Source organism: Brachionichthys hirsutus, unplaced genomic scaffold, assembly GCF_040956055.1.
Source record: "Brachionichthys hirsutus isolate HB-005 unplaced genomic scaffold, CSIRO-AGI_Bhir_v1 contig_19, whole genome shotgun sequence".
In the NCBI taxonomy this organism is placed as follows: Eukaryota; Metazoa; Chordata; class Actinopteri; order Lophiiformes; family Brachionichthyidae; genus Brachionichthys; species Brachionichthys hirsutus.
Window position 1 is genome coordinate 1,049 of NW_027181074.1, and position 15,674 is coordinate 16,722.

General features: G+C 43.2%; 1 protein-coding gene and 2 non-coding genes across 3 annotated transcripts; 1 reads left to right on the forward strand and 2 right to left on the reverse strand.

Annotated features, from left to right (window-relative positions):
- Positions 1-2,061: 2,061 nt before the first annotated feature.
- LOC137917230 (small nucleolar RNA SNORA9) lies at positions 2,062-2,198 on the reverse strand. Its single transcript, XR_011106583.1, has one exon. It is a non-coding gene; the product is annotated as a small nucleolar RNA SNORA9 (small nucleolar RNA).
- Positions 2,199-2,842: 644 nt separating this feature from the next.
- On the reverse strand, positions 2,843-2,979 carry LOC137917229 (small nucleolar RNA SNORA9). Its single transcript, XR_011106582.1, has one exon. It is a non-coding gene; the product is annotated as a small nucleolar RNA SNORA9 (small nucleolar RNA).
- A 7,525-nt stretch (positions 2,980-10,504) lies between these two features.
- On the forward strand, positions 10,505-15,057 carry LOC137917228 (unconventional myosin-Id-like; the record flags this gene model as incomplete). Its single annotated transcript, XM_068760050.1, has 10 exons — positions 10,505-10,700; positions 11,592-11,685; positions 11,855-12,020; positions 13,183-13,236; positions 13,312-13,407; positions 13,517-13,636; positions 14,138-14,344; positions 14,433-14,578; positions 14,676-14,790; positions 14,887-15,057. Coding segments are annotated over exons 1-10 (1,311 nt in total), but the record flags the coding sequence as incomplete, so codon positions are not given.
- Positions 15,058-15,674: the final 617 nt, after the last annotated feature.

The following is a 15,674-nucleotide window of genomic DNA, read 5'->3' on the forward strand; positions in this document are numbered from 1 at the left end:
TATTTCTCCTGAGAAAAAGGAGACTCCAGCTTCATTAAGGGCTTTCAAAGACAGACAGTTAACTGAAGAGCCTAAATAAATACAACTGATCCGTCTCCAAGCAACCAAACAAATTCAATGACATTATGAAGGCCTACAAACCCTCTAAAGAAATCTGCTAATCGGACCTTGAGTGGGGATTGCTTTGTTCAGTCACTGTCTACAAAGTTTTAATTTGCAGCCAGAGTTCCCAACATCTATCTGTCCATCAGATTTGTGAGTTTCTTTGAGTCACTATGGTAACAGAAGAAAACAGGGGGGGAAAGCACCTCCCTCTGGAGGTGGTTCCTCGTGATCTTTAGTTCTTACTGTTAAAAGGTCGTCTGAGTCACACAGCAGTCACTTCTGGATCGCATGCAGTCTTCAGCTCACACTCGATATAGAAATTGATTGGAAGATCATGAGTAATGGGACTTTACGATCAGACTGCATCGTCTTAAAGACAGAGCACCCACCAGCAGCGGAGAATCGGTTACATCTGGTGTTTAGCTGGTTTTATACTGCAGAATAACAGCAGTACCCAAACAGTGACCCGCCATGCAGCTACTCAGATCTCCATCAAGACTTCCTCTCTCCCCCTCCGTCTTCCTGCATGCGTAGGATGACAGATCTGCAGCTGTGTAAGTCTAGATGCAACAAATTGTAACGTGAAAGTTTAAATTCTATGGCAACTTCTGACACAAAGGTGAGTCATACAGGTAGAGTGCAGACTGGCAACCGCTGACAGCCGCCAAGAGGACGTTGTCGGTTTTCGTTTTTCGTTACCTCTGCCGAAACGGAGCTTACATAATCGCTGGTTCCTTTGTCCGTCCGTCCTTCCAATAGAAAGTTAACTCAAAAGGTTCTGGAAGGATCGTGATGAAATTTCCAGGAAATGTTGGGAATCTTACCACAAACAGGTGATTAAATTTTGGTGAAGATCCACAAAGAATGACCCTGGATTCTAGATCGCTTTGAAGGTTTCAGCAACATTGCCGTAAATGGGAGCTCCAAAATTGGTTGTTCAATATCTCGGGTGATTATTGACCAATGATTATGGAATTGGACAATCATGTAGGGCGACGACTAAATGAGACCTCCATAATTAACTGCAAATTTATTCAGTGAAGACACTTCAAATATATTTAAGGCTCCTGTAAAACCTAAATTTATGAGCATAAAGCTTTTCACATGGACTCTTCTGTTGCTTTACGGTGCAACACTACAGCCCAGACAAGCCCTCGTAAGAGAGCTTTACACAAGGATGTGAAATGAACCATCATTTATGGTGAAACAATGCAATGAGTGTTTGTAAAGGTATTATTTGTGGCTCGTTTTATTCCGACTAGACAATATTCACTGCTGTACAGAAGGGAGAGAAAACTCGTGGAATCTGTTGGTGCGATGGCACCCTCACATGGCTCGTGTTCAGCACTGCACTGATGCCACCCGACCTGCTTTGAAGTGCAGAGCAATGATGTAATAAAGACGCTTACTATTCAAGTGTTTCTTGTACGTTTATTTTCTCCATCAACATTCATCCCTGCGGTTCTTGTTAACACGCGTTCCTCCACACGAGCACAGAATTCACAGATTACGGAGGCGTTTAACATCAGTGTGTGAAATCTTGATTTCCCCTCAGATCAGCTCGTTCTTCTGTTGAAACCTGAAAAGAAATTATACTTTAGTAACTCCTCACTTAAAAGTCACTGACCTGGAGGCCCACGGAATGCTCACCTGGAGTCATGCCGTGCAGGAACTCTTACAGATCGAGGTACGCGCCGCTTTCGACGAGAAGACAATCTCATTCGTTCTCCTGCCGAGGTCGAAAGGACGCTGTGATGTCTTAAAAATAAAGAAAGTTCTTACGAATACACAAGAAAAGGTGAGAGGCAGAAACATTCAGGTCAACATACCTTTTCAGGCCTCCAGACCTTCTGCCTGGGAAGCTCGGCTGCTGCGTTTTCTGCTCCTAAAAACAAAAAGAGAAATGCATCTACAACCTAATAAATACTGGAGTAGGAGAAACAGGAGCCTCGACGGCGGTGTTGGAGGTTTACCTATAACCCGGCCGTGAGGAGTCACACGGCCGGGCCTCAAACAGCCTCGCATCTCTCTAGCAGACGCTACAGGAAAGGACAGAACCACTGCAGGCTGAGCCTCGCTGGAACGGTCTGCACAACACCAACGCCCCCCAACTCACCTCCCTCTTTCCTTTAACGCAAACAGTCTGATTTCAAACCCGATTCGTGCATCAAACCGATTCCACTCCCGCTAACCCCCAGTCGGAACACGAGCCAGAAGGTCGAGGGCAGATTTGAGCTGAAGGCGATGCAACCACATCCCCAGTCCAGCAGACGCACCTTTTTATTCACGCGTTATTGGTGCACGTGAGATTGGCTCAAGGCAAAGCAGTTGCACACGTTACGCCATTTTGACAACATGGCTTCACATCACAAACCTGACGTCTGAGCAGCCGATGGTCAGTCCGGAGGTCGCAGCAGGGCGGGGGGGTGAGGCGCATCGCTGCCGTGTCACTTCACACGAAGCGCAGCATGAAAGGGTGGCGGCCGAACAATGTTTGGCCTGTTGAAGAGAACGTGATAGTTTAATAGCAGCTGATTGTATAAAGCAGTAGATTTTATTAAAGTACTCTAGAAACGAGGCTGACAATTTAGGAAGTTATTCATTTAAAAATACTGGAAGGATTTGGTTCTCGCACCATCATCATTTAGCAGAGAGGCCCATTGGCAGCGAACATTCACAGAAATGAGCTTCTGCCTGATCCCCGATCAGCTCAACCCGATACTCGATCGATCGGAGCGCGTGTTGGAGGTTTACCTATAACCCTGCCGTGAGGGGTCACACAGCAGGGCCTCAAACCGCCTCGCATCTCTCTAGCAGACGCTACAGGAAAGGACAGAACCACTGCAGGCTGAGCCTCGCTGGAACGGTCTGCAGCTTCAGACAGTTGGTACGTTCCAAAGGGTCAGACCAAATAAACTCAAGACAACTTCACGAGGAACGCGTTCAGGTTCAGGCCCATCCAGTAACACGGGAGAGCATCCACCGCGCCGAGTCATGACATTAAACTCCGTCTCACCTTTCCATCGCGGCTTTCGGTGCAAGATTCAGTCTGCAAACATGAAAGGAATCAAACATCTGTTAAATACTCAAACACGCTGCCAGATAGAAAGCACTTAAAATGGCACTTCCTGGATAAATATGGCGCAGCGTCACAGCTTTTACTCTCCAATAACATTTTCTCAAGTTAAACACGATTTACAAGTTTCACATCAGCGCTGGATGGACGTGGATTCAAGCCGCTCACCTCCGAACTCGCCTATCTCCGTGGATTCTTGAATGGGTTCAAAAGACCGGAAGCGACGTACATGTGCTCCTTTTATAGGAAAATCATTGACGATATATGGGTCATCCAGCAGGGGGCGGTACAATACCAAAGTTGGTCCCTCAGGTCGATTGAAAGAGTGCTGAAAGCGATGGAACTTACAACTTCAGCAAAGACCTCTCATTTGGGCTAGAATACATTTACATTTACATTTACTTATATATGAAATAGCATTTTCTTCAGAGTTTGCATCTATAAATGATTTTTGACTGGTTTATTGTTTATTGTTTGTTTATTGTACTTACTAAATACTTAGTATTTAGTAAGTTTGTTTATTGTTTATTGTTTAAAAGGATCCCCATTTAAAAGGATCCCCATTCGCTGCCATCAAAGTGACGAGCTAGTCTTCCTGGGGTCCACACAAAAAGACAACACAAAACATAACACACACGATCCATATAATCACAATTCACTTAACAATGATAATCTAAAGGCAATAAAACATTATAAAATTATAAACATCATCAGACATTTTTAAGAAAAGTTATTACATTCATGCTTAATATTTCATTATTGCATTCATACATTAGGTCTTTTAATTCCCTACTCACATATTAAAATAGTGTTTGTTGTTATGGGACAGTGTAACACTCACCTGGCAGCTCTGTTCTGGGCAGTTTGCAATTTCTTTCGTTGACCTTTGAATGCAGAGGACCATACAATAATCCAGGTGACATAAAATTAAAGATTTAGCCACCTGCCCCACAATGTGTGTAGGTACAAAAGAAAGACATTTCTTCACCACGGAGATACCGCTACCCATCTTCTTCACTATGGTATCAACGTGTTCTGACCATGACAGTTGGCTAACAATCATTGTGCCCAGTAATTTTACTCTATTCACCTGTTCTATAGGTTCCCCAGACAAGCTCAAACTCAATATGCTGTGGAAGACAGTATATGACTCGATCATATGATAATTGACTGGCTCTCCTTTACCTTTGTCCCAACTGAGTTTGAGAATGAAACACAGTGAAATTAGAGATGTGAAAATCGAAAACAGACCATTCCTGTGTACCCAGTAAACAGCGGTTGTTGGTGGGTGTTTCCACGAGGAGGAAACTCATGATTCATGACTCGGCCTGCATTTCTATACAACAATGCAGGCCATAGAGGAGCAGATTTCTCCTTGGCCATCTGATGTAGGCAGTACCAACCGCAGACTACTGGGATGAATTTCTGCCTTGTTGTCCTGCAGCGTTGGTGACCACTCACCCGGCTGACACTGTTTGCACGCAGATACAGACCCAACACAGACAGTCTGAATCTGTGTTTGAACAAAAACATGTACTTTCAGCTGCTCCTCTTGTTTCTATGATAAACGTGGGGACTTATGGGAAGTTTGTGTACAAACAAAAGTGAAACAATGCGAAGTTTACAGCATCACTGCTCTGTTGAAGTTATAAATAGACGCCACATCATCAGTAACTACTGACTCAACCAAGCAATATAAAATAACTTACTGCATTTTGTCCTGCTGAATAATGCTTTAAAAAAAATCCTGACCCAAGATTTATCTTAAATGATCTGATTTGTTGTGATGTACAACACCAACAATATAAACAGAACAGATCAGCTAAAGTTCAAAAGGTTTTCTCCAGTCTTGCACCTCCCCAAAATGTAAGGCCGAACCAGCTGCCGCTGAGGATAAGGAGGTCAAGTAATTTTAATATCATCAATATCTTCAGACCAACATACTTAAGCTGTCCTAATCAATATCTTCTCATAACAACCAACATATAATGTGACAATAGACAAATCCACAGCTGATGACTCACTCTCCTTAAGGGACTTTTATAATTACTGTTCTCCTTGCAGCAGTGAGAGGAGGTTCACATGTACCATTCCCTATGTAGCATCCATAATAAAACAGATCGAGGGTAAAAAAAAAAAAGAAGAAGGGGGGGGGGATACTTCACCAGGTAGATACAAAGCAAACTCCAGACTAGAATGCTTTGAAATCCTATTTAAGGGTGTGAGTTTGCATAATTATACCTCTAGTATGGTCCTAAAATCAGAGCTCAGTACTTTTCCTAACAGTTAGAGGCCTTGCTCGATTAGTCGTCAGGGCAATAAATCCACCACAGTGAACTCACTCCAAACATCATCAACGCTCTCTGGTTTGTTTGAAGGACGGCTCTGGAGAAAACCACCAGCTGAGACGTTCTACAATCCCAAACAAAGACCCTTTTCTCAGATTACACGCCTTCACTCCAGCTGTTGAACCCACACCTGGTTTAACTGCAGCACAATGTGTACAGAGAGTGTTCCAGATGTTGTTTCTGTCCAAGATCGGAGCGACGTTCGTCACATTCTGAGCCAGAATGTGACGAACGTCGCTGTGAGAATGCGTCTGAGTGAGTGTGGGAATGTGTCACAGCCAGCTGGTAAACAATGTCGAGCTGCGGGAGACAACGCCTGCGTGTTGAAGGTTAGCGCAGTATCTACAGCCTGCATCGGATGCAGTTTCCACAGTCAAGATGCAGTACATGACATTCGTTTATACATCACAGCTTCAAAAGCAGAAGTTTGGATCGAATATTTTCAGGTATAGCATATACATATACTGTTTCTTTCTTTAAATTTTTTTAATGACCCTTACAGGGAACTCTTGTGCTTTTGTGTTGTATCTCTAGAGTTGTTGGTTATTACATGTCTCTACATCACTCCATTCACACTTTGAGTCAAGTCAAATAATGATAATACTAACGACGAGGCCCCATTGGACAAACCACGTGCGTTTTCAACAGCTATAACACTCAGAATATTGTTTCAAACTATAAATCATGACAAAATAAACAACATTTAAGCAACTGTAGAAAGGTTTATGTATCTTAAATGATTTTTTTAAATCTTATTTTAAATGAGGAGATGGATCAAGCGCTAAGAAGGTTTCTCGGGATGATTTTCCCAACATCCAGACTGAGTCATCCTCTTAGTGCTGCACAGGCCTCGACGCAGGATGTTCTCTCTCTGTGACTCTGACTCAGCTTCTCAGCTTAAGTTCTTCTGCACCCTATCACCCCAGGCCGTGTCCTCGTCCACCAACTTGCCAGTGATCCCTGTCTCTTTCACGCTCAATGGATTAAATCCTTGTTATTTAAGGACAGCAGAACCTCCTCTAACAGTCTTGTCACACGGTGCGTCGTCCCGGCTTCATGAGTCTGCAGACCCGGGCTGACCTCCCAGCTGACCTCTCTATTGGTTTGTGAGAGCAATCATGACGAGCGTCTTATTGCTGGCATCATTATTGGATGCCAAATAAAATGTATGTCAGAATAACATGCCCAGCACACGAGACCGGCTCAGCGGTCAGCTTCTGCATGCTGTGTTTGGATTTCATCACCTGCAAGGGCTGGAAATGGTATTAGTATTTACAATGCGTTGGATCAAAATGTTTTGTTCTTGTGCCAATACACAAGAACTCTTTGTACACAAAAAGGTATTTCACAAGGTAAAGCTATGGTCTTAGAGATAAGACAGTTTTATGGGCAGCAGCAGCAGCGGTTTTATTGCAGCTTGCTCAAATAGCTTTTTGCAATGGCCCAATAGATTCTAGGGAGCTGGTTATGGCTGTGTTGTCATGCTTTGTTTGCGATTGCGGTTTGGGGTTAGCCCATAGAAATGCCAGGGAAGGTCAGGTATTTACAAGGAGAGGCAGTTCGTGCCATCGTGGGGGGTTTTTTTCCATCATGTCTGAAATATAAAATACAATTCATTGGTCTTTGCTGTGTCACATGACCTTCTGCCTATTTTTGAACTTGAGTGGAAATATACTGCAGTCACTCCCTTTTTTTTATTTCACAGGCAGTTGGCACACATAATAACCTGTTTCTCCAACCGAGCTCAGCTGATGGAAATCTACCGAGATGCATACTGGAATTTCTCATGTTGTTCTCCCTCCCTTTCATAGCTCCTATATAACATAAGAGATATGAGTTCAGATGCAGGTTTTCTATAACATAAAATGTTTACAGAGGCTTTGCCTTTTTCAGCCGCTGAGTGATACTGACAAGGTTAGAAAACCTGCATCTGAACTCATTTGGATTCTGTATCTTTCATAGTTTTACAAGTCTATCCAGTTTAATGTTATGGATGCAGATGTTTCAGAAAGAAAGGATGCTTAAGTTGAAGAATTAGTCAATCACCTGAAAATTGAGCTGTAAACCTCCGAACGAGTATTTGTGCAGGAGTGTTGGGTTTTGCACGCCACTGAGAGACATTCTCCTTTTGTCTTCGGGTTATTCTCTGACTCTGTCTCTATGGCATGCATGGGATCCTTACAAATAAAAGTATGTTGCTTCTATCCTAAACTTGTCACTGTCAAGAATGAACATGAAAATAATGGCCTGCTACTGCTTCATTGCTGACGTCCCTCCATCTGCCTTTAGCAGAGTTTAAAGTGAAAAGCAGCAGTTTATCCTGTCCAAGGAGGTTATGTTTTTAAACACCGTTTGTCTGTTCATTAGCATGACTACAGAAAAACTGCTGGATGGATCTTGATGGAAAAAAACAACAAATCTGAAGATGTGTCTTGGTCTAATTTCGATCCCATTAAATTTCTAGAGCAATCCAGAAACCCATCTGCATACAAAAAAATCCTGATTTGTAAAATGTGCATTCAATTCACTCGACTAAAATGAGTCATAAAGGGGTCCGATATGAACTATCATGAAATATGTCTTCTGGATCTGATCCAAAATGAGGTCAAGATAAAATAATAATTGAAAACTCCATTTATGTATTCAAAACTCAGTTAAAAAATCAACTCTGTTTCACTTTTACTTTTCATGGTTGGTGTATAAAGACACCAAGAACAATTTAGAACATTTTGCTGATGATCCAGATCACCATGTGGACGGTGTAAATCCAATTAAGAGGGGACTGATCTGCTTGGCGGAGGTCTGAGCTCAACGAGTGCTTTTCTAGTTAATGATAAACTTCAGTGCGTCTCTTTTCTCTGCATTAATCCGTTCTGTGTTGCAAACAGTTTGGCTGCAGCAATAGCACAGCGTGGGTCCGTTCACTCAGAACAGTTAGTACAAATCTGTGATTTAATCTCGTGACATTTCTGCTTGTTTATGACCCGACTCCTCCAGCTGTTGACGGACCTGATGAAAGACGGCCGCTTAGGACAAATTGAATGGCGACCCCATGGAGACAGAAAGCTGCCATGAATATGTGATAGTGATAATGTTATTGTTTAAAACAAGGTAATGTATTATTAAAGGTTGAGGTCACAAATGAGCTAAAACTAAAGTATTATTTCCCAAAATTTCCCTGGCTTTGAGCGCAGCCTGAGTCCACATGGATGCAGGATTAAACGTTAATGTGAAAAGATTAATGATTACAGTGTAACAATGAGGATGACTGCAGCATTTTTATTTTTTTCTGAATTTTTTTCTGAATGATGGCATTGCAGTGAGATTATTTGCCAGAATAAAGCACAGAAACTCAGCTAATCCCATTTACACACTCAGTAGACGTATAATCCAACCAACGCCCACTCCCATCTGTTCAGGAAGAGGTAGAATATCTCTTCCACGTCAGACACATTGGACTTGTTTCCCTGACGAGACATGAAACGATGCAGTGAAAGCTATCTGTTCCCCTTTCACTAATCCTGTAGGAAGTGCACCATCATAGCATACATTTAATAGGAATCAAAGTACAAAAGATTATTTTGAGATACTGACATTTTCTTATTTCTCCACATCGAACAGTGAAATCTAGAAGATAGAAAGACGGACAGCGATATTGTATGTATACAGCACGATTTATACTGATTGAATATGAATGAATGAATATATGAATATATTTATTAGATAGAATGTTAGAGTACAAGTACAGTCACACAGTAGCATGTATTACAGTACAAATAAAATCAAACATCCTGTCTAAGAGGAGCATTTCAAAAAAGCCCTTGCGGTCTTGTTTCCGTTGAAAGTCCTTCGTACATAAATCATCCACAATTAACAATACAAATTTAACAATACAAATAAAAATAAAACCAATATTCAATTGATGCAACAACATTGAACATCCGGCTTGATCTACGCACACTGCTCTCACGATGAGTTTGTGCGGTGATTGGGACAAGTCAAGTCGTGGCCTGATGTTTTTTCGCAGTGAGGGTATGAATGTCTTTATGAGAATCAATTCAGGATAGAGATGCAAACGTTGTCACTCTGAAACAACTTCTGCAGGCTTCAGGAGTCGTCCTCTGGGGACCGCGAATATTTGTGCCAAATTCTATAGCAAGTTCATTCAATGATTGTTTGGATATTTCGGTCTGAAATAAACACACTTCAAATTGAAATTTTCATTAAAAATATATTTTAAAAAAATAGACAACTTAAACTGTAGTAGAGTGGGCTTGAAATTTATTGCAAATAAAACTATTTTTATTGGCCTTTGATCCAAATTCTGCTTGTTAAAACTCTACATAATGTGATAGGAAATAGTGATGACTGTCCTCTTGTTCAGTCTTCATACACACGAGGAGAAGCTGAATGACATATGGATGACATAAAAACATCATTGGCAAATGGGGCAAAACCCGGGGCTGATTGTTCAGGTTTCAGCAATATGAAAGGGAGTGCCAGAGAGACAGGAGTGCAGTTCAATGATTTTATGAATGAAAATCAAAATCTCAACCAAACAAACAAAGATAAGGGCTGGAACATGCCACAATACATCGCATAAAACCCACTGGAGGACGAGACAGAGGAAGACACAATCAGCCACCGGTGGAAACAGTTAAAGAGAACGCCAAAGGGGCTGATGAGAAAAGAACACAGAACATAAACCCAAAAGGAAAGAGATAATACAGGGCAAACGATATGAGAAAGTAGGAGACAGGAAGTGTGAGGTGAGAAATACAGCAAGGAGAAAAGAACTGCCAAAATAAAACAGGAAACAGAAAATAAATGACCATCAAAATAAGAAAAAACAACAAATTAGGATTATCACCATGACCACCGTCCCTGGCTATGAACACAGACAGACAGACAGACAGACAGATAGTTATAGATGGACGATCAGTGTTTCCTTTGTCTGTGTAGGTTTGGGAAGGGCCGTATCTACACCTACATAGGGGAGGTGGTGGTCTCGGTGAACCCCTACAGACAGATGGACATCTACGGCAAAGACACCATTGATGCGTACCGGGGCCGGGAGCTGTACGAGAACCCTCCTCACCTGTACGCGGTGTCGGATGCTGCTTATAAGGCCATGAAGAGGCGGGCCAAAGACACCTGCATCGTCATATCAGGTCTGTTTGTTTTACTCACGGAAACATCCTGAAGCTGACGAGCTGAACTCTCCGCTGTGTGACCCGAGGCTTTTAGACTGGTTTCAATCCAGGCTTACAACACATTCATTTTATTGCTACTCATGCTTCCATCAGTACTACTACTACTACTACTACTGCTACTACTACTACCGGTACTACTAATATAATAATAAACTAGAGGACATTCAGTAACAGCAAAACTCTGCCAAACAAATTCCACTATGATGTCACAACCATTTGCCCAAATACGCCACCTTTGGAGGCGAGAACATTTTTTTTAGAGGTGGTGCAACCTCCTTCCAGCGCAAAGAAGGTTCTGAAAACAAAGTTTTAATCTGGTTCTAATCCTTTCTGTGGAGGTTGCATGTTCTCCTTGTGACAGTGTTGGTTCCCTCCGGTGCATCGTCTTCATTCTGCAAAAACATGCATCATACAGTAGTTCATGAAATACGGTTTTAAATTACCTAAACATAAGAAAGGAGGTTCTGCGTTCAGTTCCTTTCTGTGCAGAGTTTGCGTGTTCTCCCCGTGTCTGCATGGGTTTTCTCCGGGTTCTCCTGTTTCCTCCCACCTCAAAAAACATGTAAGTTAGGTGAATTGGGCAAACCAGAATCGTGTGAGTGCGGTAGTTGTATGTCCTTTGTGTGGCCCCGCGATGCACTGGCGACGCTTCCGGGGTGTACCCAACCTCTCGCTCATAGAAAAGCTGGGATAGGCTCCAGCAACACCCGTGACCCACCAGGCGGATACAGCGGACATGAAAATGAATGGATTCAAACACCTTCGTCATCCTGGGAATAAAACGCGGTAAATAATTTGACGTGTGGTTTTTGCTGGTCTCTTGTAAAATGTCTCTGTTTTGTGTTTCAGGTGAAAGTGGAGCAGGGAAAACGGAAGCCAGCAAATACATCATGCAGTACATCGCAGCCATCACCAACCCGAGCCAGCGGGCCGAGGTCGAGAGGTCAGTGGTGCTTTAGGTCAACAGCAGACATTACAACGGCAAACCCAGGTGGGTCTGCTCTTGATTGGATCACGTGACCATCAATCAAGTCACTTATTTCCTCTCCTCTGACTCCATTTCCAACTCCCCGTTGGCGGCCTCTCACGTGTTCCTGTCTCGATTAATCAAGTGTGAAGGATGTGCTGCTCAAATCCAACTGCGTGCTGGAGGCCTTCGGGAACGCAAAGACAAACCGCAACGACAACTCCAGCCGCTTTGGCAAGTACATGGACATCAACTTCAACTTCAATGGAGACCCCACCGGAGGACACATCAACAATTACCTGCTGGAGAAGGTGAGGGGAGGGGTGGGGGGCTGACGGCACAATGAGGGGCTCTGACACGCAAAGTCAAAGGAATTCTATTTCATCTCTGCAGAGAAAAGTTCTGCTCGTTCAGGCTTTAATTTTCCTCTTTTCCTCCTGAATGCTTCATGAGGCAGTGACAAAGAGGTGCGAGGGAATGTCCACGAATAGATGTGTCTCTGAAGCTGGTGCAGTGCTAATGAATGACTCACCTGGGGGGGTGGGGGGGGGGGGTACATGATGGTGCTGCATTTATCCGCTCTGTCGAACAACCGTCTGGCGCTCGGTGGCGCCGTGGCTCATTGTCGGAGGGCGGAATGAACCGTTCGCTGTCATGTTTCTATAGAAACAGTGATCGAGGTGTTGCTGTGACACAATGAGTGCTCACTTTTATTTGTTACCCTCGCCGAAGGGGAGGCGAGGGTATTGCAATTGGGTCCGTCTGTTTGTTTGTTTGTTTGTCTGTCCGCGCGCATAACTCAAAAACTAGTAACCCAATCGACTTGAAATTATTACACAAGCAAGGTTCTTTCCGTGGCTCGGTCCTCCCCGAGAATGGCGTTGATCCGGATCTGGATCCAGATTCTATAATTTTTTAAAGGATTCTTTAACATTGCGAGATAGGGCACTTGGAGGCGAGGGTCTGCAATCTCTGATTGATCAGCTTGTTGTTGTTGTTTTTAAACCCTCAGATTATTGTAATAAATTGTTAAATGGTCAAAGGTGGTCCTTCCTTCACTGCTTGGATTCAGGCACTTTGAGCGCAGCTAAGGTGGAGACCAGACGTGTCTTATTCCATGTCATGTGACTCTCGATCTGTCAGGTCATGTCAGGTTTGTGACACAACTCAAGAAGCTCTTAACCAAATTGAGAAGCTATGACTAATAAAAGCATTAAATCAACTTCAATTTGAATGAGATCCAGAAGAAACATGTTTGGAATCAACACCAACTTCTGAACTATCAACGTTCAAAAAATAATAATTCAAGAACACACTGAATAAATATTTCAATGTGATATTCTTTTTCAATTATAATATATAAAAATGGTCAAAACACATTTATTATTATGTTAATATTGGGGGCCTGCTGTAAAGCAGAGCAGTCTGAGGAAGCTCTTTGGTTCGCTCCTGTAATCTCTTCTCTTGTTCAAGTCCAGGGTGGTCCAGCAGCAGGAGGGGGAGAGGAACTTCCACTCCTTCTACCAGGTGAATGCTCCTCTTCAGTAAGCGCTCCTCTACAATAGGATCATGTCTGAAACTAAAGTTTGATGTGTTCGTCAGCTGCTGCACGGCGGCTCAGACGACATGCTGAAGTCGCTCCATCTACAGAACGATCCTGCTCTTTATACGTTCACCAAACAAGGAGTAACAGCAACAGTGAGTTTGTCAACTTGTGTGTGTGTGTGTGTGTGTGTGTGTGTTTGTTGTTTGGCATAATAGCGCTTAGAAATGCCTTTTCTTATATACAATCCTTGTTCTTCGACAGAAATCCAACAACAGCGATCGATCGAACCACGAAGCGGTGCTGAATGCCCTGCAGGTGATCGGCTTCTCGCAGGAGGAGATTCAGTCGGTTTATCAGATCCTGGCCTCAATTCTTCTGCTGGTGAGGAAATGTTCATGTATTTCCTTGAAAGAGCAGTTCACCCTCAACCCCCCCCCCCCCCCCCGAGATCCAAATGAGATGCGAGCATTACGTTCTTTAGCCTGCCAGTTATACTGAATCCTTCCCTGTTGCTCTTATGCTACAAGCATTAGCTCACTTTAGAAGAGGAAGGTGCAAAATCGATTTTTTGGGATCTTACAAGTTGTGTGGAGTCCATTTTAAATATATAGCTTTGATTTTTGTCTTTGGAACGACCCTCTTGTCTTTAGCGGTTAAGGAGAATTTTGAAAAGTTGCTTTGCTCTGATGCTCCAGAAATGTTTTACACACTTCCAAACGCCACCTGAATTTCCATCATCATGGTGGTCAATAGCTTATGACTGACTTCATCTTGGGCTGAACTGTTTCTTTAACCTGATGTGTATATATATATAGCCAACACTGAGAGGTTCGAGGAGAGATCCTGGTTACGTGATGAATTTAAAACGCTATTCTTTTTCAGGGAGAGTTGCAGTTCGAGAGCGACGGGGAGAGCGTTCAGATCCTGGATCTCGATGCCGTCAACCACATTTCTGAGCTGACGGAAACGGATCCAGAGCGTGTCAGTAAAAGCCTGCTCTACCGAACCGTTGCCACCGGGGGCGGCGAGGTCATTGAGAAGGGTCACTCGGAGCAGGAGGCCTGCTTTGGCCGTGACGCTTTCGTCAAGGTCCTCTTCCTTATTTCATGTATTTGTTTCTTGACACGATTGCTCACCAGGATGAGATTTATACGGTACACTCATGTCCCTGCTCCAGGCTCTATATGAGAGACTTTTCGGCTGGATCATAGGCCGCATCAACAGTGTCATCAAAGTTAAAAACTACAACCCACTGCTTCATGGGAAAAACACAGTCATAGGTGTGCTGGATATCTACGGCTTTGAGATCTTTGACAACAACAGGTGGGGTCCCCTTGTGCTGTAAAGCCCACTGTATCTGCAGTTAGACGGATGGGCTGCCATTCACCATGATCACGTTTGCTCCTCTGCCCTCATCCAGCTTTGAACAGTTCTGCATCAACTACTGCAACGAGAAGCTGCAGCAGCTCTTCATCGAGCTCATCCTCAGGCAGGAGCAAAGCGAATACGAGAGAGAAGGCATCACCTGGCAAAACGTGAGTGACGCAAACAATCACACACACACACACACACTAAAACTAAAACTTTGGCTCGATTGTATATGCGGTAGTAACAGAGCTGTGTGCACACAGATCGACTACTTCAACAACCAGATCATTGTGGACCTTGTGGAGCAGCCGCACAAAGGCGTCATCTCCATTTTGGATGAAGCGTGCCTCACTGTGGGAAATGTCACGGACACAGTGTGCCTGGACAGCATGGACTCCAAGCTGGCCCAGCACCCCCATTACACATCCCGCAAGGTGAGCAGTGCATCCGCCGCCGATGCTCGGGTTAATGCTTAAGATTCAGCATATCAAGCACATCATACGGCTTCTGAATGTTTGCAGGTGGGAAAAAGCAAACTGAAAACCATCGAAGCTCATTTGGGCTTGTAGGCATTGAAGCAATTTACTGGGAAGGGATTTAATGTTGGCAGGAATTCTGATAAAAAATGTTTTTTTGAAAGTACAAAATGCCTGGGAAATGAAAAATTTTACGAGTTGCCTTAGATGTTTTTTTTGGTGATCAACACCTTTAAAATAAATAACAATTTTACCGGCTGGCGCTGATCACTGACAATACAGCAAATACTCAGATTTTCCTTAACAGTGTCATTTTACAATATTTCTTCTCGAGAAAATGTATTATTTCCCTGATTTATATATATTTTTTTACTTTAAACGACTGAACAATAACTTTGGGCCACTTCAAACTTGCCATAACGCAGATGCAGTTCTCCATTGCTGGCAGTAGAGGGCAGAGTTTCTCCAACATTTCCAGCTGTTTCTGACATTCTGATGTTTCTCAAAAATCCCCAGTCCATCCCACCCCCTTCTCCCTAAAACTAACATGTGTGCTTTACCTAAAATATTTACAC